Below are 19872 nucleotides of genomic sequence, written 5' to 3'. Positions count from 1 at the left end.
TGGCGACTGACTTGTGGTAATTGTTGACTCCTTTGTTACCGACGAAAATTACGATACCGTGCGTTTGTAGTAGCTCATTCTAATTGAGGTTGAACGAAGAAAAAATTCGGTTCTTTTCAACGCAAATTGAAGTTCGACCCAGCTGATGTTTACACCTTGAATAAAATTTTTAAACTTCAAGAACCCGACGTCACTACATCATCGAATATGTCAGATGGTAAATAGCCGAATATAATTCAAAATCAAATTGTAAATGTGACATTTATGTCAGTTTCACGGTATAAGCGCCGGAAAGTGAGACATAACCTCATTTTGTGTTTTTATACAAAAAATTAGCTTTGTGATTATACTACAACATTAGTTAAACGTTTTTAATTGCACGATTTTAGAGGAAGTTATACGACGACGTCTACTCATAGATGGAGATGGAACAGGCGATGATAGACGGATAAACGTTTTGTTGAAGTCGTTTTTAAAATGGGCAAATACTCCGGATCCAGACAATACTGTGCATGAAAGAATGCTGTCACAGCTAGCCCAGTGTGAATTCGCACAAAAAAAATCTCGTCTCGTAGCAAATATGAGTCAAGAGGAGTTAAAGAATTATGAAAGGATGTCAAAGGATATTGGTATTCAAATTGAAGAGGCTAAAAAAGAAATTGAGAAAACTAAGGTCGAGCTACAAGATGCTAAACGTGTTCGTAAAAATAGAATCGAGTATGACGTTCTTGCCAAAGTGATCAGCGAACAGCCTGATAGACTTGAAACAGATGTGAAGCTCGCCACTTTGCGTAAAGAGTTGGGAACCTTGAAGGTATTCTATGGACAAATTTTTTATCCTATCTTAGAAATAATTGTAAATCGTTCATTTTTATGTCGACAATTAGCCGATTAAAGTGTGTCTCTTGCAAAAGTACGACGACAACTATTTTATTCTTACAGGAAAAATCTGAACAATTAGAGCATAAGCTAGAAATGCGAAGAAAACAGTTCCATGTGCTAATATCGTCGATTCATTCGCTACAAGGAATGTTGGACGAGTCTGATGAAGAAATAATGGACGTCAGTCTTGAGAATTACGAGGATGTGGATGTGTGTATGTCTCCAAAGGCTGCAGCCTGGTAAATGTTTCAAATTTTCCCCCGTAGCGTTTTGCAACAATAGATTATTGTAGGAAAGTAATTGAGAGATGAATTTGAGCAGCAAATAAGATCGTCAAAATCATCTTCCTAGTTTCAATTTGAGCTTGCTGGTTTTTGGAACGTGCCTGATAGTCAGGGATAATCTTGTCCCTCTTTCAATCACTTCATTCTCTTGATATTTCACAGCACAGAGATCTAGATTCATAATGTTCTCCTTTGAAATCGTATCACAATGCCTCTCAGAAATTGAATGCAGGTACTTGTGGTACAGGTCGTTTTCTAAAATAAGTAAACTTCTTCTCTCAAGTAGCAAGGTAAACTCCAGATTAGAAACTTCCTAAGAATAAAGAATTCAGGAATGACTGTCAAAAAGTTCGTAGTTTCTCACCCTTATAAATATTTCTTTTACAGATACTTACTACGTGGTCAGTCTCATTCCGCTTATAAAAATCCAGGAGAGTGTGCGAGCCACAACTTATTGTTGTAACAATAGGATGAAATAATGGACCATCCGAATGTGCCTGTATAATAAAAAGTCAGTTCGTATCAGGGACAAAAGGAAGAAGACTGTACGATTTTGTGTTATTTATAAAGAAGAACAATGCCACAATTTTGAAGAGATATTCTCAAAGTATTAGGAAACATATTATAAAATGAGATCCTATTTTACCATTATTCCTTGCCCAGGCAAATACTCGTTGATCAAGACATGATTGGGTAATTTTGTTTCTGGGAAGATCTGGAGACCTGATATTTTCCCAACGTACTTCGTTAACCACTAGAAAATGATTTTTGAATATTGTAAGTTATTCCCCCTCCTCTACTTCTGCCTAGAAAATACTATGTATTTTGAGTCAGAATAAGAAAAAAATGCTGAAACAAATGGCCCTTGTATTCTCACTCACTGCCGGTATTTCCTCTGCTATCATACCCTTAGGATGAGGTATACCACCCCAATTCTGAAGTCTACGATGACTCAACTGGGTCCATTTTGGTAACGGAGAGTTGTTCACCCGCTTAATAATTTCTATCTCTCCCTCCGGCGTTATGAAATTTGGAATGTAGCGAACGGTTCTCGGTATCTATGAATCGAATGGAATTTTTTTGCAAGAAGATAACATAACCTCGAATATCCACAACCAATATTATGTTCAGCGATTTTTGGAATAAAATCATACCTTCGGAACGATGGAAGCCGATGAAATTTCCAAATTTTCGCAAACCAAGTCCATTATTATTCAGCGCTGCAATCAACGGTTTCCCGAGTAGGGAAAATCACGAGGTTGTCTGCAGTAAACTGTCACTGTCATCTTAGCATTAATTAAGTAGTTCACCAGTGGATCTCATTTCTGTTGATATTCGCTTGCGATTCATGAGTTCCATAGTTCCGACCCGTGGTTCCGATGGTGGGAAATGTGGGAATTACACAGTTTAAACGGCGTTCAGTTGTTTCTGTGTAGAGTCAGACTACACTTAGTTTATGCTTCGATTAACGTTAGCGGAATTGGGCGTCACTCGTCCAAGTGTGATACCCGGCAATGATAACCGGCCCATCTGAACAGGTTGAAACCACGTGTCGGAATGATGGAACAATTGTCAACAGAATGAGATCCACTGATCAACACACGATCAACTCACGGGACACTTTTGCTGCCGCTGAAAATCTAGCCTACCCACGTTGTCATGGATTCAGGCGCGCGTCATTACGAAATTGATCCGTTTTTAACCCTCCTCGCTTTATCGATTATTCTCGCATTATGTAAATAGAAGTAAATTAAGACGCGAAATGACGGAGGAAAGGACGACTGGAGGTACTGGAGACATAGATGGTAAAAGGTATTCGTTCTTATGTACGGAATAAAAATTTCTTCAATGCCAAAAGGATAACTCTGAATAAAATGAGAAACTGAATTTTACAAGCCAGTGCAAGCCGTCGTTGGGAGAATTGCTGGGATCGTTTCAGGTCAATGACTGTCTGGTTAAACTGATTCATCAGGTCTGTCATATCGTATTACAAAAGTTAACAATAAGCGTAGATTCGCTAGATAAGGGGCAATCATTCTATTTTCTGCTTTTGTTGTAGTTTTTACTTTACAATGAGTTCGAGAGTACGGCCGATTGCTTGGTTCACGAGGCGCCTAAACTTGGGTTCGATGTTCTCACCGAACATCTCTGCACCAAAAATGCGATACCCAAGGACGTCTGCAAGGCAGTTATGTCCCAGTACGTCGCTGGGAATTGGAAGCAATTTTTTAATGTAAGGTTCGAAGGTAGCACCATCTAATCGAGAAGAATATTGAAGTCTAATTGTTGTTCTTTCTGCTGATCGCAGCTCTGGAATAACTTGATCCCACAAAGCATTAGAGAAACTACAGAATATAAAGTGCTGAGCTTCAAACTTCACCTGCATTTTGCTGTTTTGCCCCTGAGAATCAAAAAACTGGATCTACTAAGAGATCAGAGTGAGCATGTGTTTCTCTTATCGTTATTACTTCGGTATGGTGAATTTCACTGTCAAATTCCAACTGATTTTCTCAAATACAGGGTCTGACGAAGTTTCGAGGACACAAATGATGAAAATACTTGAGAACGCTGCTGAAATGTATTTTCTTGGAAGAGAGGTTCGCCTTTCTCTCTAGTATATTTGGCTCCGATACTGAGCACGATTGAAAAGATGGTTTTGTTTATAAATTTCTACCACAGGGAGATGATAATCAATCGAAGCAAATGATGACTGACGCCATGGAACAACTGAGAACTTATATGGAGACAGATGGTCGCGAATTTGAAGAGAAAACGGATTTTTTACCTTTTTTTGCCCTTCCCTGCCTGGATGATGATCAAACCTACACTACGTTCCCAGAATTATTCGAAATTAGTTGGATGGAGGAGTTGACAAAGACTGTACAAGTCTTCCTCATGAATCGGAAGCAGGTACTTGTATCGTAATTGGCGTAAAACGGTGTGTTCATCAAAAGCGAACTTAATTCATGATTCTTTGATATCTTGTCCTCAGATTCGATTAACGGCATCTCAAAAAACGTCCACAGAGACGATGACAACGGCAAGCAGACCTTACGTATGCGTTCAAGGAAATATTGTAAACGTGCCTCTGACGTGTGAGAATTTGAAAGACTTCGAGGACAAATTAATGAGTATGAATCCAGCTGGCAAGATACCTATGGTTCAAAATGATGTTCCGAGAATGCCGTTGGAGATAACCAGAAGTACAATAATGAGACTGATTCCCCAGCAAACAGTGGATAACATAGATATTGCCCCGAATGACAGAAATATCCCAATGTTTAGAGAAAATCACAACATAATTGATCGACTTGGCTGCCATGCTAAGAAACGCTCATGTAGAATACATTCCAAGTAAGTATTGAAATGAGGCGAAGAATTTTACTGTTAGACGAACGATCCTATATTCTTGAATGTTCAATTTTTGTCTCATCAGAAGCGCACAGACCCGGATCAGTACCGTAACGACTACGAGAAATTTTATATCTACAAGCGATCTCCGCCAGCCTGCAGCAGTTTTGAATTGTTCTATGCTAACAAAAAACATGAAAACACCAATTCAAACGAACCCAGAATTATCACTGACTAAATCTCATTTGTACAGTATTCAAAGCAACCATGAAAAGTTGAAGATCAGATTTCACAAACTACATTCGGATTATCATAAGTTGATCGGAATCGCCGGAGAATTAACGGCTGCGCTTGAAAATTCGGTCAGAGGAGAGGCAGTCGATCTGCAAAATATGTTGGAATCATGTATCACCATATTTCCAGACCTCTTCAATCATAACGTAAGAGAAAATACTTCTGAGGTAAGCTGAATGATTTTGTGGGCAGATAAATTTGATTCTTTTTCTCATTGTTCACTAAACTTTCATGCAATGTGATCCTTAGACGAAAACTTTGCTTGATCAAGAAGTGGAATTAAAACATACAGACCTCACAGAAGCACCCAGTCACATTGGCCTCAACATCAATTCTGTATCTCCAAAACTATTAGATTACAAAAAAATTAAATTTCATTTGATCAATGGGAGCGTTAAAACAAAGTTATTACTATTGCAAGCCTTGCGTTGGGTGAGTACGGTCCACAATACAGTTTCGGATAAAATTTGTACGTGACACCAGAAATACGATCCTGTATGGCAAACTGAATTAATCACTATTATCAAGACCGTCAATCTTACAGAAACTTACTCTCAGTCAACCGGGAGACCGGGATGAAACTGTGAACGAGTACCTGAGAGGAGATATTTTGGGACTACATGCTCAAGTGGCTTGCGACAGCGGTAAACAAATCCTGCCTTATTTATTAATGCCCAAAGACGTAGCCACTCCTCATCCCCTGCAACAGTCAGCAGCGAGGTTAATCAACACTTTGGCTTCTCTGAGATGCGGGAGAGATTACTTGGCTGTTGGAGCTACGCTGCTCAACTTGGTAAGCTTAAAGTACAATGTGAATATTCCGAAAATCGTGGAAATTATAAACCATCTTGTTTCAGATTGTCAAATGCCTCAATGGAAACAATGGTGAGTCGATAGATTCATTCACTTGCGATATGATAATCGCAATGCTGCAAAAAATGTCATTGCGAAAACAGCAACGACTCTACATGATCGAAACTGGACTTGTGGAATGGCTGATATTTCACTTGAAGTCGGAAAGCGATAAAATTGGCTCGTATAGATTGGAATATGCCACTGCACTCCTGATGAATCTATCCTTGCACAAAGCAGCACAGATACGAGCATCGGCTATGGCTTCCGTGGTTATTTCTACTCTGACTACTTTACTAGCCACAGATCATGCACCTGTGAGCATATTTACAAAGATTCGTGCAAAGAGTATTTTGTCAATTGTTACTGATGCCAGTCACTTATCGTTCACCTTCTGTATCAGGCACTACCCTACATCAACGGATCATTAAATAGTTTTCTATCAAACCAAGTAATAAACGAGGAAGCAAAAAAATCGGGACTTACAGCTGTATTGGAATATCATCGAGGGCGAAATTCAGGAGAAATAAGGTGAATATGGGCTCACAGTAAAGATGTTTAATTTATCGCTGTCGATTGATTATTAATTTGTAGAAAACATTTGGACCATATTTTAAAAATTCACAACCGTGATTATACCACCAACTCAGAGGACTATGAAACCGCGGATGACGATAATGTGAGCTTTCCAAAATAATAATCGTATTTTACTGAATTTCATTGATTTATATAAGGTGATATTTAAATTAGGAAGAGCTCGATGTACTGGAAGATGAGCTGGAAGAAGGAGATCCCGTCAGAGTTCATTCTGGTGAATTGTCTGGAGAAGCATTGCTCGCTTCATGTTATTCAATCGCGCCATTGATCACACAAACAGAAAGTGTAAACGTTTTCGAGTCTAGACCAAAAACACCAAAGATGCATTCTAGAAGAAATTCGTTAAAAATTCCAAACCCCCAAAAAAATACACTGAGCAAACATCGAAATGATGTTGAAACACCGACACGAGATACAGGACTATCCCCGAGGTAAAGCTTGCCTCTATTATATTTTTTGAGTTTAATTTTACTCACGTATTATCGTTATCCGTCATGCATTAATTTTCTCAAAGACTAACAATGCAACATTTATCCTTGCGAAGAAAAGAATCTGTTTGCCAACGACCCATTGCCACTTCACCCATAAAGTCGTTATTGCATCTTGACATACCACCTTTGCTGTCAAGGCTATCGGCACACGTGACACAGGTACAAGTTCCACAAAAACAATGCAGATAGATAATGTTTTGAATTGGCGATTCATTTTTAAGGGAAAGCAAACGTCTCAGACTTATCCATCACTTTCTGAAATAAACAGTCGCTCCATCAGTGATATGAATTCGAGAGCTTCCCTAACAACGGCAACTACCGACAGTGATACTAAGATCGAAGTTCGGTCTAACAAATCACGAACGAGTACTTGCTCTCCATTCTTCTGTAGTTTTACTCGGACCTATGAATCTGTAAACACTTCTGACAAATCTGCTCAGCCGACTTTGAAATCTATTAACTCACCGACTGTGACAAGAAAGGAATCATCAACAGAACCTAGACAATCCAACGAGTCTCAGAAATCACACAGACGCTCGAAAGCATTACGTAAACAAAAATTGAACTCTGTCAGTCTTTCCGAACGACGTGAACAAAAATTAAAAGCTGTCAGATTGAACTATTCTGAAGAATCAGATAATAGCGAAGCAGCTGTCTGTTTGTATGCGAATCAAAGCTCCAAGTGCGTAATTGACATCAAATATTAAGCTTCGGCACATTATGTACATTCGAACGCTTCCAATTATTTATGTTGCAGTCTAAGTTATAAGGTTTTTACCAGATATTCACTGGACTCACATTGTGTTCATTTTTTCACATTTTTTCAGGGGTAGCAGTAAGACAACGTTAGCTTCGTCCAGTACGCTAGGAACAGCTTGCAACAGCCTTGTGGCAGGTATGAAATTTGAATCAGTTCAGGATGCACAAATTGTATAATTTGAATGAAAAGTGGAAAAGGTGATTGACATTATTAAAGGGCATATTGTGGCAGGAGATAAAACTAACGTGACAAATAAAAATAACAAAAATAAAAGCGACATTTTCAGTGAAAGTTTGGAAACTTTCACATGATCCTACTCATACATGATGGTAAAGGCATTTAGAAAGCAGTGCAGCTATATGTACCACATAAATATCGAATGCTCTACAACACATAAAAGTCCGTTGTGTAGCTGGAGCGGCCAGTAAAATATACAATTAAGTTCTGACAATAACCGAAGTTTGTTACTGTCAAAGACGCAGTTTTAATTTAAATAATTAAAAAAATAGAACACGAATTGACCGATATCATTAATACGGTGTAAACTTTTTTTTGCAGAAACAGAGAAGTTTAGCAGCATTGCCTCACTGTGAGTGAAAGTCAAGAATCTAAACCAATTATTTTTTATTCATCTAGTTTTACGTTATTTTACGATAGCTTTATTACTACGTGCTTCCTTATTTTTGCACTTTTTTACGGTCAATTTTATTATAAAATTATTATATAAACTAATAAATAAAATTTCATAATGTATGCGAATCATTAAAAGAATACTGTGTGACTTTATTTGGTTTGGAGTGCCGACAATTTTATAAGATATATTAGATTGACTCGTCCTTTTACGACTGGCATACATACGCCTCGGTTCTCTTTTTCTCGTTTTTCTTCTTTCTTTTTTAAACTCAGGTGCATATTCCTCTTCGAGAAAGTAGAGAATCTTGAATAAACGAAATGCTGGCAGATTCTCACTTGAACTTATAAAAGTGTAGGAGAAAAGTCGTTCTTGGTAAACCAGTTTTCAAGTGTTAAATAGTAAATGCACCTTCAAGTCGAGTCTGGTTGCTAACGGTTTTACGGAAGTATGCAAAAATGACCTACAACTAAGTGGGTCATCTCCCTAGCAGTTTATTCTCGACTAGTTTGATGTACATACAACTCCCTTTTACGTACTTTATATATCAAAAATAATTTCAAGTTACATACTTTTATTATACAGGGGGTGCAACGGCGAGGACCAAGCAGGAGCCGCTCCTCATGGAAAATACGATTTCACCTTGGACAATGAAACAGAGGCTTTTGTAGCGAAACCTAAAATTTCTAGAACACCTCCTTTAACAGCTCTGCCTGATGTACAGGCTGTACACAGCAAGATAAATCCTCGACGTATTTCTACCAAGTAACTAATGTCCAATACTTTCATTGTTCCTGACATATCTAGACCGTCGATTGATCCGTACTGTCAGAACAGTGCATCAAGAAGAGTGATATATAAATTTTTGCACAGGGATCATTAATTTAGTCCAGGAGTGTTTAATGGTAATTAATCATAAAACGTGGAGTCAGAATTATACGCGACAATCGTTCATTTTCACAATGTATTTTATTATAAACAAGGCAGGTAAAAAACGTGTGCACTTATGCCTAGACAGACAGCTGACGGTAATGAAAATAAATATTTACAATAGTATAACAATAACATTGTCTCCAACCTGGATTAAACCTAAACACGACGCTTTAGAATCGATATAATCAAGCATATCCTGAGAATGAACTGCCATGTCCGCCGCCCGATGAATAACCACTGGAATATCCAGCAGGTCCTCCGACCGAGTATCCACCTCCGAGGCTGGAGCTTCCAGAGAATCCTCCGTGGCTGCTACCGAAGCTTGGACCTGAATAACTTGAATACGATGGACCGCCGTCGAAACTACTGATCTTTCCTTTATACCCGCCGCCCCCAAATATTCCGCTTGAGTAGCTCGGTCCGCTGGAATAGCTGGAGCCGCTCGAATGACTCGGACCACTCGAGTATCCGCCTCCGCCTCCTCCACCCGATTTCACGAAAATGATCTTCCCGCTTCCCCCGGAGGAATATCCACCTCCTCCATGCCCGCCTGAAGAATATCCTCGACTTCCTGGACCGCTAGAGGAATATCCTCCTCCCCCGTGTCCCCCGGAGGAGTAACTTACGCTGGGACTGGAAGCATAGCTTGCTGGGTATCCACCACCACCGCCTAGACTGTAGCTGCTGCCGCCGTGGCTTCCTCCTAGACTCGGTCCGCTTTTGTATCCTCCGGAGGAGAAACTACCGGGGCTCGAAGAGTGTCCGCCAACGGAGTAACCGCCTCCAACGAAGCTCGGTGCACCGTGTCCCTTGCTTCCGCTGAATCCTCCGTGGCTAGGAGCGGAGCTACTCGAGTAGCTACCGAAGCTTGAGCCGCTATCTCCTCCGAAGTATCCCCCAAAACTGGATCCAGAGTGTCCGCCGTCTCCCGAGGAGTAGCCACCCAGACTCGACACCCCGTGACCACCACCACCACCACCTCCGGAGGAGTATGAGGTCTTGATGCTGTGCGGACTGCTAGAACCTCCTCCATAACTTCCTGAGGAATATGAGCTTCCGATGCTGCCTAAAGATCCTGAGCCTCCTCCGTGATCTCCGGAGGAATAGCCGCCGGAGGAGTAGCCGCCTGAAAAGCTATCGTGGCCGCTGCCTCCTCCACCCTGTCCTAGACCCCCTGAGGAATAACTGGCGAAATCAACGTCGGATCCATGACCGCCTCCTCCTCCTCCGCCGCCGAAGTCGTAACCACCTCCTCCCGAGCTGCTGCTGTAGTCATAGCCTCCACCTCCTCCGTCTATAAGTCCTCCGCTTGAGTATCCTCCGCTCGAGTAACCTGATGATTAATTCACGGAGACTGATATTAGGTGGTGAGTTACGGGTGTCGTTTATGTGAACGATCAGTCAGAGGAGAAACTTTCATGGCTCTGGTAGTGAGAGCTTTTGCTTTTTCAGTTGGTATAATTAAGGCACAGAAGTGCTGGCCTGATTTCTTCGATTTTTTAAAATTGGGACATACTTACTAGGCGGAGGTTCGGCAAAGATGACAGTTGCGCACGCTGCGACTAGAGCAAACTGTGAATAGAAAACTCTGTTACAAAAGTTCACCCAGGCAAAAGATTCCCAGACAGTAGAAATCTTATAGTCGTCGAAAAGACATCTAAAGGATGTCTTATGCGCCATTTCTAGCGTCTCTGACGCCCCAAGGACATCTTTTAGGTACGAAGATATTTTTTGGACGTAAAGATATCTTTTAGGCGTCAGAAAATGGCGCATAACACATCCTGTTTAGACTTATTTTTAACGACTTCAATTTTTGTGCTGTTTGGGTTACGTTGATTACAATCGAATAGGTTTTTTTTTTTCAGATTTCTGATAGCTTTTCAGGTGAGAGAAGTAACTGTAAATTACTTTTCATGGCTTTAAAGCAATATGCAATTGACTATTTGCTTACTAAATTTTCAAAATCAAATTCGGAAATAGTCTCTACCTTATTACTATAAATTATTTACTGTCAAGTTTGGCTTACACGAAACATGATGCCTCCTTTCGCACGTAAATCCCAACGTAAAGTAACGGACTAGATTAAAAATTGTAAATTTATCCTACGGTCTCTTGGTGTTACACGGAAAGATCTAGAGACGAGTAGAAACTGCTCTGCGAATCACTTTCTTACTGTTTTATACCCCCGTGAACCCCTACTTAAATAAGAGAAGGTAAAAGAAGTCTTATTGAAACGAGGTGCGGTGGTAGGAGAACATCCGAAACCCACTCATCCAGAGCGATGAAAAGAAAAAGGAAGGAAACGGTATTTGTTACTCTCAGGGAAAGCAAGGGGTCAGAACTGGACTGCCATTAAGTCTCATGCTCCAGAACTCTGTCACTTTGACCTTTGAGATTGTTGATACATTTTATTTTTAAATTTCTTTTTTACATTTCCCACGCAGGGATTTTTAATGCTTTGATCCTACCAACTGCAATATGAGTTTTCTTCGAAGCGTTCATTTCGCTTTTCATTGCTATGAATAATTTTTACTCATCGCTTCAAGAGACTAATTAATTACGTTTTTTACGATAATTATTATTAGTTAAGTTTCGATTTGAGTTACTAAATCACGGGCATAGCAAATCCTCAAACGTACCGTCTACGTTTCTCATAAAAGAAACCTGATCAACGACTTTTCATGTTCGTAGCGATGCTCCAATTTCTTTCCACGCAGCAGTAATGTCAAGGCCGCAGGTACTTGTTAAAGCGAAAGTAGGAGAACTTTCAGTTATTCGGTAAAATGAATCCTCCGTGAAACGAAAAATAAGGCTAAAAGGCGTGTGCCACTGATGTGTTTTAAATTCGTATAGTCAATTTCTACAGATAATAATAACTCTTCAGCGCCCGTGTTAATCGGCATTGTTGTTAGTTTTTACCCTGATATCATTAAAAATAGCTCGCTTCGTAATGCGATGATAAAAAAAAGTTGCACGAGAAATGACACACATAATCGCAAAGCGTATAGTAAATGGAGTAATTCGAATTCATGTACTTCATATTCAAAGGCTGCACATATACATTTCATTGATCAACTTGTGAATTTTCAAATTCTAATACTGTACAAAGACTTTCAAATCGACCGCTGTCACCATCAGGTTTCTATGCAGGTGTAACACGCTTAACTTTCAGATGTGCAGCCGGCTGTTCTTTGATAAGAACGTGAATCAGTTTCCTGCATACTAAGTGAATTTCTATACTAAATTCTTCTAGCATACGGATCAGTTGATGCACGGTGACGATCCCTCATGGAGATTTCAAACGGAATTCAGGAGATGTCTTCAATGCATGTTCGATAATACTGTCGGCATGTAAGCACGAAACGAAAACGGACAAGTTTTGAAGTCGTTCGTCTTTATTTGTTTATACGTATGGTATAATACATGTAGGTATGAATAATATTTTATATTCATTGCACGAACATGGAATAACCGCGATCAATTAGGAATATAATCACTTTCTTCATGTTTGTGTCACGATATTTTCCATTTTGAAAGTTTTTTTCAAAATGTAGTTTCTATACGATGATTCTGTGAATTCGAGAGATCGACGAGCGAATGAACGGATACGTTCATTGACTACTTTTTCGTCTGCTTGACCGTTTGTTCGATGAATGATCTTACTCCGTAACGTAAATGTACACGCACGTTCATACAAAAGAAATTAGTTATCAGTTAATTCTTGGATATAAATTAAAGACAAAAATATCGCGATATCAGCTAGCTGCCAATTAACGTCTAAATTCTAAATTTAGAATAGAGTGCGATTGACGCTCTTACACATATATCTTCTAGATTAGTATACGCTGGTTTTCACGCAGTTCAAAATAAGTTCAAACAAATCACCAATATTGCTTGTTATTTATACGTTAAAAAGTCTCGAGTTGAGAGTATGCGAAGTTAAAAGCAGATGTTATTACAACCCTTCTTAAGACTAAATAATGTTGATATCATCACGTGCGATGGTGGTGTAATGGTCAGCATAGTTGCCTTCCAAGCAGTTGATCCGGGTTCGATTCCCGGCCATCGCACTTCTTTTTTTTATTCTTCGTCTTTTCGTCGTGTGTTCTGTTTTCAGTCATCGTAATTACGGTCACTACGAGTAACTAATTTTTGCTAGTACAACTGCTTCTGTTATATATTTTATTTAATGATCATAGTTATCGCATTTCTTAAAATACCATGTTACTTGTATGAGAATCGCAATGAAATAATAGTTAATAATATTAAGCATTATTACAAAAGAGTTGTCGTATACCTGCTTGGTTATTTTGTCGCATCTGTTCAGTTCACAAAAGTTTCAGCGTTACATTGAAAGCTTTCGTATAACGGAGAGCTACTCGACACAAGTGCCGATGCCAGCTAATAAAATATCTAACAGGTGTTTCGAGGGTAATCTGGCAGCCAAATATCATACAAGAGCGAAAAAAAATGTCAACTTTGTAAAATTTAACGATTGATAGATACACTGCTCTACTAGAGTTTATATATTATCATTTCATATGGCTTCAGGCAATCTTCAGGGTGGACATGATGAATTTTATTTAATCTACGCAAATAAATTAGTCCAGAAATCAGCAATTGATTCGTAGTTTGATTTCATGGCGGTTGCAAGTGATTCCATGTCAGTTATCGCCGACGAAACCGCTGCCTCGCCGCATGCTGAAACAGGCAAATATTGATGAATATCACGAGTATAACTGTCGGCGAAAAATAATTCGGTACGCTTCATTTTATTAGTATACTACGATACGCGCGGAGTTTCTTGCTCCGCGATAACGTTTTCATGCTCGCTGCATGAATTATGTAGTTAAGAGCCGCAACGTCGTGCCGTTATCGTCATCTTCGTATCATTCTTCACTTTCTGCAGCTGATGTCCCTCGCAAAGCAGATGCTGGCAGATAATGCCGTATACATGTATACTTACTCAGCGTGTCGGTGCACGATGATGATGAATCACTGGTCAAAGATGAGGCGGCAGATTCTGCACTCGAAATCACCGAAGAAGCCACAGATTCTGCTGCTGAAGCTGCTGAGGAAGCCGCGGATTCTGCTTCCGAAGCTGCTGACGAAGCCGCGGATGCTAATGCTGATGCTGCGTCTGTATCCACAGAAGACACTGCCGAAGCTGCATCTGAAGTCTGATTTGCCGCAGTTGCAGCCGCGGTTTCCGCGGTTTCAACCGCAGTTGAAGTCTGATTTGCCGCAGTTGCGGCCGCGGTTTCAACCGCAGTTGAGGTCTGATTTGCCACAGTTGCAGCCGCGGTTTTCATAGCACTTGCCAGGCTTGAGAAAAGGTCAGCTGAAACATAAAAATTCATAAAATCACTGTAGCGATGAAGAGACATCAGTATAATTATTCGCACAAAAGTTTATTACCGGAAGATCATGGCAATAAAATGTATACATTCGAAGGGCACATCGACAACCATCCGGCGAATTGATCCTCCGATAATTACACGATAAAAAAAAGTATTATCCAGTAGTTTTTCCAATTATTTGCAGGTGAACGGTGTTCGTGAATACTTACAGGGAGCAGCGTCGCTCACAGCGTAGAGTTGGGAGCACACCAAAAAGGTGAAAAACAGGGCGGCGACTTGCTTCATGTTGTTGAATATGTGGAGGTACTTAGGCTTGAGTAGCTAATTCAGCGGTGAATGCAAATCCCAAGTCCGTCGGTATTTATACCGATCGTCAATCCCGAAATTTTTGCCACGCATTGACACGAGAGCCACGCTAGCTGAACCACCTGATTTTAGGAATTTACGCTTATAATCTAAATACGTACTAATTAATTATTTGATCAATATCCAACATATGCGCGCCGTGTTACGCATATTTGCTCTCGTTTGTTTGACTCTCAACCGCAAATTCGTATAACAACGCCTAACGAGAACTGCGTAGAATTTTTACTTTAACGAAGTGATAACAATCCGTTTTATGCGTTTTTATAAAATTCTCATCGTTCTAATTGGCTGGCATCAGATGAAATAGGCGAAAAATAATGTTCCTCGTGCCACGGAGCTATTTTCTGGTCAGCGTTCAGTTTTTGCAGAATAATTATAAAGTATGTAGACGATATCACACGATTATACACGACATGATTCCAAGCGATATTAATGACCCCCAAATTTCCCTGTGAATGAGGAATCCAATGTTCAAAATTTCTTCAAGACTTTCGCTAAGCTTTGCAGAATTCCGAATTCTTATTAAAAATCCTTCACTTCTTTGATTTCTCGGTTCAGTCGTCACCTCGGTTATATCTGTTAAATAATATGAACATTAAAACCTTCTAATCGACTGATTTATCAAATATTCCAACCAATACCGTTGCTTCAAGTCGACTAACAATATTTTGTGAACGAGCATGTCTCACACTTCAAAGAGATATCAATTATATAATTGGACGCACCGTATTTTTTCAGATTTTGTCTTTGCTTGTACTTCATTTGTATTGCATCTCACTTTCTTTACTCGGAGAACCCTTTTAACGTTGTTTTCGCAACGCGGGTTACCTTTTTTAACCCTCGTGTCGGATATTGAATCCGAAACCTTTTGTAATATTATATACATCTAATTGTTTATGGGTTTATTTGCCGTTAGCTAAGAATGCGATACAGGTGTGGAATGGAAGAGTGTAATTGGCCGTGAAATTTTAAAGGCTTGTAAAATTCGAATGATACAGGCATAATAGGCTTTATTAAAAATCATATTATCGCTTCACAGGCTTCAGGTAATTGTCAGCGTAAGTGGCGTAAATATATCGAATGTCATTTGTAGTATTGGCAAGCGTCGAAATCATCCCACTCGGCTAATGATTCGACATGTGTTTTTGCGCCATTTGCGGCTGACGCGAGCTAATTATAATTATTAACGATCCTACCACATTTTCCGCATGTGTCGTAACGAGCGATTGTTGAAACTGATTACGCATAAAACTGTTTATAGCCAAAAGTAATTTGGTTTTGCTTCACTATATTAGCATACCGTAAGATACCTGTAGTTTCCTGCTTTATTTGTTTGTTTTTTTAGTTACTTCCAACAATGATCCTGAATATACTTACAAGAAGGTAGCGTCGATCGCAGCGTAGAGTAATTGGACAACTGCGACACCATTTAGGCACATATATATAATTTCGAGCCTTTACCCTTACATCATAAATGCGTACTAAACCAGATCATAACTATTGCTTGTATGTAAAGTGAAAAAAAAAATCTTGAAGTATTCACTAACAATATCAGTGAAAAACAGACTATTCTCAACAAACATTGACAACAAATCATCCACTGCGCGTAAATAAGCCTTGCTTATATACAATGAAATAACGAACCAATAATTTATGCCGTACATTTACAGCATTGATATTATTCGAAAAAAATATCCGGCGGAAAAGCAAGAAAAATTGTAGAAAGTGGAGCATAATTTGAGTATAATCTTCACCTTTACCGGATTACTGCATCAGCATAACAATCAACTACTACTTTCAAAAAGCACCAAACACATATTTTCAATGTGGATTCTTGAGGATTTCACGGATGAAATGTTTTTACATTGGCGACAGAATTCGAAGTAAAGAATTCCCTGGCATTTTCCTAATTTCCAGCTCTACTTTTCGGAAAAAATTTCTTGATTTCTCACCAACTGTAATACTATTTGTCATGCAGCCAAACGGGCCACGTCGAAGCATTTTTAAGTTGGTGTTGAAATCGAAAAGTCTTCGAGTTTTGAACAGAATAATTGTAAAGAAGTCGATTTTACGCTGTATCGGCTGTAATTGCAAGCGACAATTAATGTCAATCGCAGATTAATCTGAGCTTTTTGGAACTTAAAAAATTTCATAATAATGCACTGATTTTTCTGTTCATTCGTCACACTCCGACGGTGGTCTCATAGTTAATATTGGTATGCAAACGGGAAGTTTAATTGCAAGTCCTCATTTAACTGGGTTCCACCGATTTGCTTGGTAACGATTAAGTAAATATTGGGGATTTCGCGCCAGTAGGCGCTAGTTGATCATTTAGTTACGTTCACTGGGGTTGCATTTTAGGTATACCTGTAACAATATTGCAACAATGTCGTTTCGCACTGCAATCCCGGAGCAGCAATTGTCTGGAAAATTGTCTAACAATAAGGTTAATTGTAAAATTCGAACGATGTGGGTAGAATGTACTTTATTGACAATCGGTATTATCATGCAGCAGGTTTCATGCAACCTTCAGCGTACATGTAATGAATTCTATCCAAATAAATTTGTGAAAAAACTACCAATCGATTCCGCGTCTTCTACAGCAGAGGATGCCACTGACTCATCGTCACTTACCGCCGACGTAATCGTTGCCTCGAGACACGCTGAAACAGGCAAATATTGAAAACAATATTATAAACGAAAACTATACTAAGCCAAAAATAATTTTTTTTGTGCTTCGCTTTATAGTTGGAGTTTATTACTCTTCTGCGAAAATACCTTTATGTTGCTGTATATCGGAGCACAAATTATCCGAATGCCAATCTCATCTTTACCATCTTAACCGTGTGATATTGTAGCTGATATGCCTCACAATACGGTTATAGGTGCTTAAAAATAATGCTCTACTTACTTAGGAAATCACTGCAGCTCGATGATGAATCGGTCAAAGATGAGGCAGCAGATTCTGCAGCTGAGACTGCCGATGAAGCCGAAGATTCTGCAGTTGAGACTGCTGATGAAGCCGCAGAAGAAGCATCCGATGCTATTGATGAAGCCGCGGCTTCTAATGCTGAAGCTGAATCGGATTCTTCATCTGTGCTCGTTGTTGCCGCCTCCGTGGTAGTTGTTGCCGCCTCAGTAGTCGTTGTTGCCGCCTCAGTAGTCGTTGTTGCCGCCTCTGTGGTTGTTGTTGCCGCCTCTGTAGTAGTTGTTGCCGCCTCCGTGGTAGTTGTTGCCGCCTCAGTAGTCGTTGTTGCCGCCTCAGTAGTCGTTGTTGCCGCCTCTGTGGTTGTTGTTGCCGCCTCTGTAGTAGTTGTTGCCGCCTCCGTGGTAGTTGTTGCCGCCTCAGTAGTCGTTGTTGCCGCCTCTGTGGTTGTAGTTGCCGCCTCTGTAGTAGTCGTTGCCGCCTCAGTAGTTGTTGTTGCCACCTCTGTGGTTGTAGTTGCCGCCTCCGTGGTAGTTGTTGCCGCCTCGGTGGTTGTGGTTTCGGTGTCTGAATCCGAGGATGCCCCTCCCGTTAAAAGTGACAAAACGGTTTCAGCGCCACTTTCTGCCGTCGAAACCGCCGCTGAATTCGCGGCAGCCGTATCAGAAGCCAAAGAACTCACTAAGCTTGAAAACAAGTCAGCTGAAACATAAAAATGTACAAAATTACGATGCTGTTAAGTAATTTGTACCACGAGATCCATTTGTATTGTAATTTAAATAACAAGACGATAACGAAATATTGCTGAAAAAATAGGTGTACAACAAATCGTGGCGGATTCATTCGCTGATAGCTATGTATACGATCAAAAAAATTTATCTAGTAATTTTATGATGTGTGGACGTATATTATACTTACGAGCCGGTGCAGCATCGATTGCCATGTAGAATTGAAAGCACACCAAAATGGTGAGAATCAGAGTGGTGGCTTGCTTCATATTGGCGGATAAGTGCTATTCGGTACTTCGGCAGTAACAATTCGGCGGTGAACTCGAATCGCATTATAGGTCTGTATTTATACCCCTCAATCCCGACAGTTTTTCTATGGCAAATTGACACAAGTGCGACGCCAGATAAACACGTGATTTCGGATGCCTCTGCTCACTGTACCCAAAACGCTTATAAATCATTCATACAACTCTTATAAACATTTTTACCTGCAAACAGGCGCTACATTATTATATATTTTCATCTGTTTTTTCTTTCATGTCCGAAAATCATCAACTCGACGTTCAATAACAACTACTTATAATATGATTTGGTGAATAACTTTTTCTTTACCGATGTATCCGTAACCATTGCAGGTAAGAGTTCGAAAATACCAACTTTACAAATTATTCTACATTGATTTTAGCATCGAGGATCGTTACACCCATCATAGAATGGAAAAAAAACAGGAATAGAAATAAGAAATATACAATCAATACTGATTGGATAATAATGCATATCTCTTATTTCGATTCGTTGATTTCCGTTATGTACGGGGCTTTAAATTATTAGAAAATTATAAGTGTGCTCTGTAATAGTTATTTTTGATAAAGCTCGTTTTGAAAACTCAACTAAGAGGCAGACGAATGACGTGGAATCTTCACCGGCGAATTATAAAGCGATCGATTTTCTTCAACTGTAACAGTAACAATTGTAAACGGTGGGTGAAAATTTTACTCACGGTATCCAAATGGATGAACATTGTCTCTTGTTTTAGTTCACGTTCTAATCAATTTGTCATAATCGTTACAAAATTAGCAGACGCAGATTAGTAAGGCAACGGAAAACCGTCTCGAACATGAACTGCTTGAGGTAAAACGTACAAAATGGCATATTGTGTAATTTTTGCCGGAGAACCAAGCGACTCCTTACTCCGTACAGAACTTTGCGTAACACAGGGTGTTTCGTTTCAAGTAGAATGAAATAATCTACAAAATATCTTGGTGAAAATAAATTTCACGGACAAAACTTTTAGGGTTTTGAGGGGATATAAGATGGCGGGGAAGATATATTCTCTGGTAAGAAAGATATCATTTTTTGTTAGATTAAATCGTGGCCGTTTTTAAATCAAATCCAACTGTAAAAAAAAATTACATTT

At 39.6% G+C, this 19872-nt stretch overlaps 6 protein-coding genes and 1 non-coding gene across 11 annotated transcripts; 3 read left to right on the top strand and 4 right to left on the bottom strand.

Moving 5' to 3' along the window:
- The first annotated feature begins 17 nt into the window (after nucleotides 1–17).
- Nucleotides 18–2025, top strand: LOC124186748 (THO complex subunit 7 homolog). 2 transcript variants are annotated; one of them, XM_046578700.1, is made up of 4 exons: nucleotides 28–217; nucleotides 390–814; nucleotides 943–1121; nucleotides 1554–2025. In XM_046578700.1, coding segments are annotated over exons 1-4 (615 nt in total). In that variant the 5' UTR covers nucleotides 28–207; the 3' UTR covers nucleotides 1555–2025. The 2 variants fall into 2 exon arrangements, with proteins under 2 accessions (XP_046434655.1, XP_046434656.1); XM_046578699.1 differs by lacking the exon at nucleotides 1554–2025 and having other exon boundaries at nucleotides 18–217; nucleotides 943–1202.
- Nucleotides 869–2593, bottom strand: LOC124186746 (alpha-ketoglutarate-dependent dioxygenase alkB homolog 6). The gene is made up of 5 exons (XM_046578697.1): nucleotides 2321–2593; nucleotides 2048–2224; nucleotides 1813–1920; nucleotides 1562–1663; nucleotides 869–1479 (listed from the first exon to the last, which is right to left on the bottom strand). Exons 1-5 carry the CDS (start codon nucleotides 2372–2374, stop codon nucleotides 1222–1224), a joined length of 699 nt encoding a protein of 232 aa, XP_046434653.1. The 5' UTR covers nucleotides 2375–2593; the 3' UTR covers nucleotides 869–1221.
- A 235-nt stretch (nucleotides 2594–2828) lies between these two features.
- On the top strand, nucleotides 2829–8911 carry LOC124187091 (lisH domain-containing protein ARMC9-like). The gene is made up of 19 exons (XM_046579343.1): nucleotides 2829–2978; nucleotides 3063–3138; nucleotides 3226–3399; nucleotides 3475–3604; nucleotides 3687–3763; nucleotides 3846–4076; nucleotides 4159–4520; nucleotides 4603–4978; nucleotides 5061–5243; nucleotides 5356–5604; nucleotides 5669–5980; nucleotides 6067–6194; nucleotides 6258–6342; nucleotides 6414–6691; nucleotides 6805–6910; nucleotides 6973–7433; nucleotides 7579–7646; nucleotides 8070–8100; nucleotides 8728–8911. The coding sequence occupies exons 1-19, from the start codon at nucleotides 2929–2931 to the stop codon at nucleotides 8909–8911; spliced, it is 3561 nt and encodes a 1186-aa protein (XP_046435299.1). The 5' UTR covers nucleotides 2829–2928.
- A 181-nt stretch (nucleotides 8912–9092) lies between these two features.
- On the bottom strand, nucleotides 9093–11244 carry LOC124186744 (loricrin-like). Its single transcript, XM_046578689.1, has 3 exons — nucleotides 11102–11244; nucleotides 10596–10647; nucleotides 9093–10408 (listed from the first exon to the last, which is right to left on the bottom strand). Exons 1-3 carry the CDS (start codon nucleotides 11108–11110, stop codon nucleotides 9261–9263), a joined length of 1209 nt encoding a protein of 402 aa, XP_046434645.1. The 5' UTR covers nucleotides 11111–11244; the 3' UTR covers nucleotides 9093–9260.
- Nucleotides 11245–13073: 1829 nt separating this feature from the next.
- On the top strand, nucleotides 13074–13145 carry Trnag-ucc. Its single transcript has one exon. It is a non-coding gene; the product is annotated as a tRNA-Gly (tRNA).
- Nucleotides 13146–13240: 95 nt separating this feature from the next.
- On the bottom strand, nucleotides 13241–14792 carry LOC124186406 (cell wall protein TIR3-like). Of its 2 annotated transcripts, XM_046578110.1 has the most exons (4): nucleotides 14645–14792; nucleotides 14360–14416; nucleotides 14042–14314; nucleotides 13241–13776 (listed from the first exon to the last, which is right to left on the bottom strand). In XM_046578110.1, the coding sequence occupies exons 1-4, from the start codon at nucleotides 14718–14720 to the stop codon at nucleotides 13664–13666; spliced, it is 519 nt and encodes a 172-aa protein (XP_046434066.1). In that variant the 5' UTR covers nucleotides 14721–14792; the 3' UTR covers nucleotides 13241–13663. The 2 variants fall into 2 exon arrangements, with proteins under 2 accessions (XP_046434066.1, XP_046434065.1); XM_046578109.1 differs by having other exon boundaries at nucleotides 14042–14416.
- A 2477-nt stretch (nucleotides 14793–17269) lies between these two features.
- Nucleotides 17270–18793, bottom strand: LOC124186405 (mucin-22-like). 3 transcript variants are annotated; one of them, XM_046578106.1, is made up of 4 exons: nucleotides 18646–18793; nucleotides 18230–18429; nucleotides 17713–18166; nucleotides 17270–17464 (listed from the first exon to the last, which is right to left on the bottom strand). In XM_046578106.1, the coding sequence occupies exons 1-4, from the start codon at nucleotides 18722–18724 to the stop codon at nucleotides 17352–17354; spliced, it is 846 nt and encodes a 281-aa protein (XP_046434062.1). In that variant the 5' UTR covers nucleotides 18725–18793; the 3' UTR covers nucleotides 17270–17351. The 3 variants fall into 3 exon arrangements, with proteins under 3 accessions (XP_046434062.1, XP_046434061.1, XP_046434064.1); XM_046578105.1 differs by having other exon boundaries at nucleotides 17713–18208; nucleotides 18251–18429; XM_046578108.1 differs by having other exon boundaries at nucleotides 18251–18429; nucleotides 18646–18792.
- Nucleotides 18794–19872: the final 1079 nt, after the last annotated feature.

Source organism: Neodiprion fabricii, chromosome 7, assembly GCF_021155785.1.
Source record: "Neodiprion fabricii isolate iyNeoFabr1 chromosome 7, iyNeoFabr1.1, whole genome shotgun sequence".
Taxonomy (NCBI): Eukaryota; Metazoa; Arthropoda; class Insecta; order Hymenoptera; family Diprionidae; genus Neodiprion; species Neodiprion fabricii.
The sequence above is the reverse complement of the archived record's forward strand: the minus strand, read 5'-3'. Positions and strand labels throughout refer to the sequence as shown.

Coding starts and splice junctions, on each gene's coding strand:
- LOC124186748 (XM_046578699.1), top strand. Junction 815..942: donor AAGAGTTGGGAACCTTGAAG/GTATTCTATGGA, acceptor TTATTCTTACAG/GAAAAATCTGAACAATTAGA.
- LOC124186746 (XM_046578697.1), bottom strand. CDS start 2,374: ATGGACTTGGTTTGCGAAAATTTGGAAATTTCATCGGCTTCCATCGTT. Junction 1,921..2,047: donor TAGCAGAGGAAATACCGGCA/GTGAGTGAGAAT, acceptor ATCATTTTCTAG/TGGTTAACGAAGTACGTTGG. Junction 1,664..1,812: donor TGCCTGGGCAAGGAATAATG/GTAAAATAGGAT, acceptor TTTATTATACAG/GCACATTCGGATGGTCCATT.
- LOC124186405 (XM_046578105.1), bottom strand. CDS start 18,724: ATGAAGCAAGCCACCACTCTGATTCTCACCATTTTGGTGTGCTTTCAA. Junction 18,430..18,645: donor AATCGATGCTGCACCGGCTC/GTAAGTATAATA, acceptor TTTATGTTTCAG/CTGACTTGTTTTCAAGCTTA. Junction 17,465..17,712: donor GAGCTGCAGTGATTTCCTAA/GTAAGTAGAGCA, acceptor TGCCTGTTTCAG/CGTGTCTCGAGGCAACGATT.
- LOC124186744 (XM_046578689.1), bottom strand. Junction 10,409..10,595: donor CTTTGCCGAACCTCCGCCTA/GTAAGTATGTCC, acceptor ATTAATCATCAG/GTTACTCGAGCGGAGGATAC.
- LOC124186406 (XM_046578109.1), bottom strand. CDS start 14,720: ATGAAGCAAGTCGCCGCCCTGTTTTTCACCTTTTTGGTGTGCTCCCAA. Junction 14,417..14,644: donor TGTGAGCGACGCTGCTCCCT/GTAAGTATTCAC, acceptor TTTATGTTTCAG/CTGACCTTTTCTCAAGCCTG. Junction 13,777..14,041: donor ATCGTGCACCGACACGCTGA/GTAAGTATACAT, acceptor TGCCTGTTTCAG/CATGCGGCGAGGCAGCGGTT.
- LOC124187091 (XM_046579343.1), top strand. CDS start 2,929: ATGACGGAGGAAAGGACGACTGGAGGTACTGGAGACATAGATGGTAAA. Junction 3,139..3,225: donor TGGTTAAACTGATTCATCAG/GTCTGTCATATC, acceptor CTTTTGTTGTAG/TTTTTACTTTACAATGAGTT. Junction 4,979..5,060: donor TAAGAGAAAATACTTCTGAG/GTAAGCTGAATG, acceptor TGTGATCCTTAG/ACGAAAACTTTGCTTGATCA.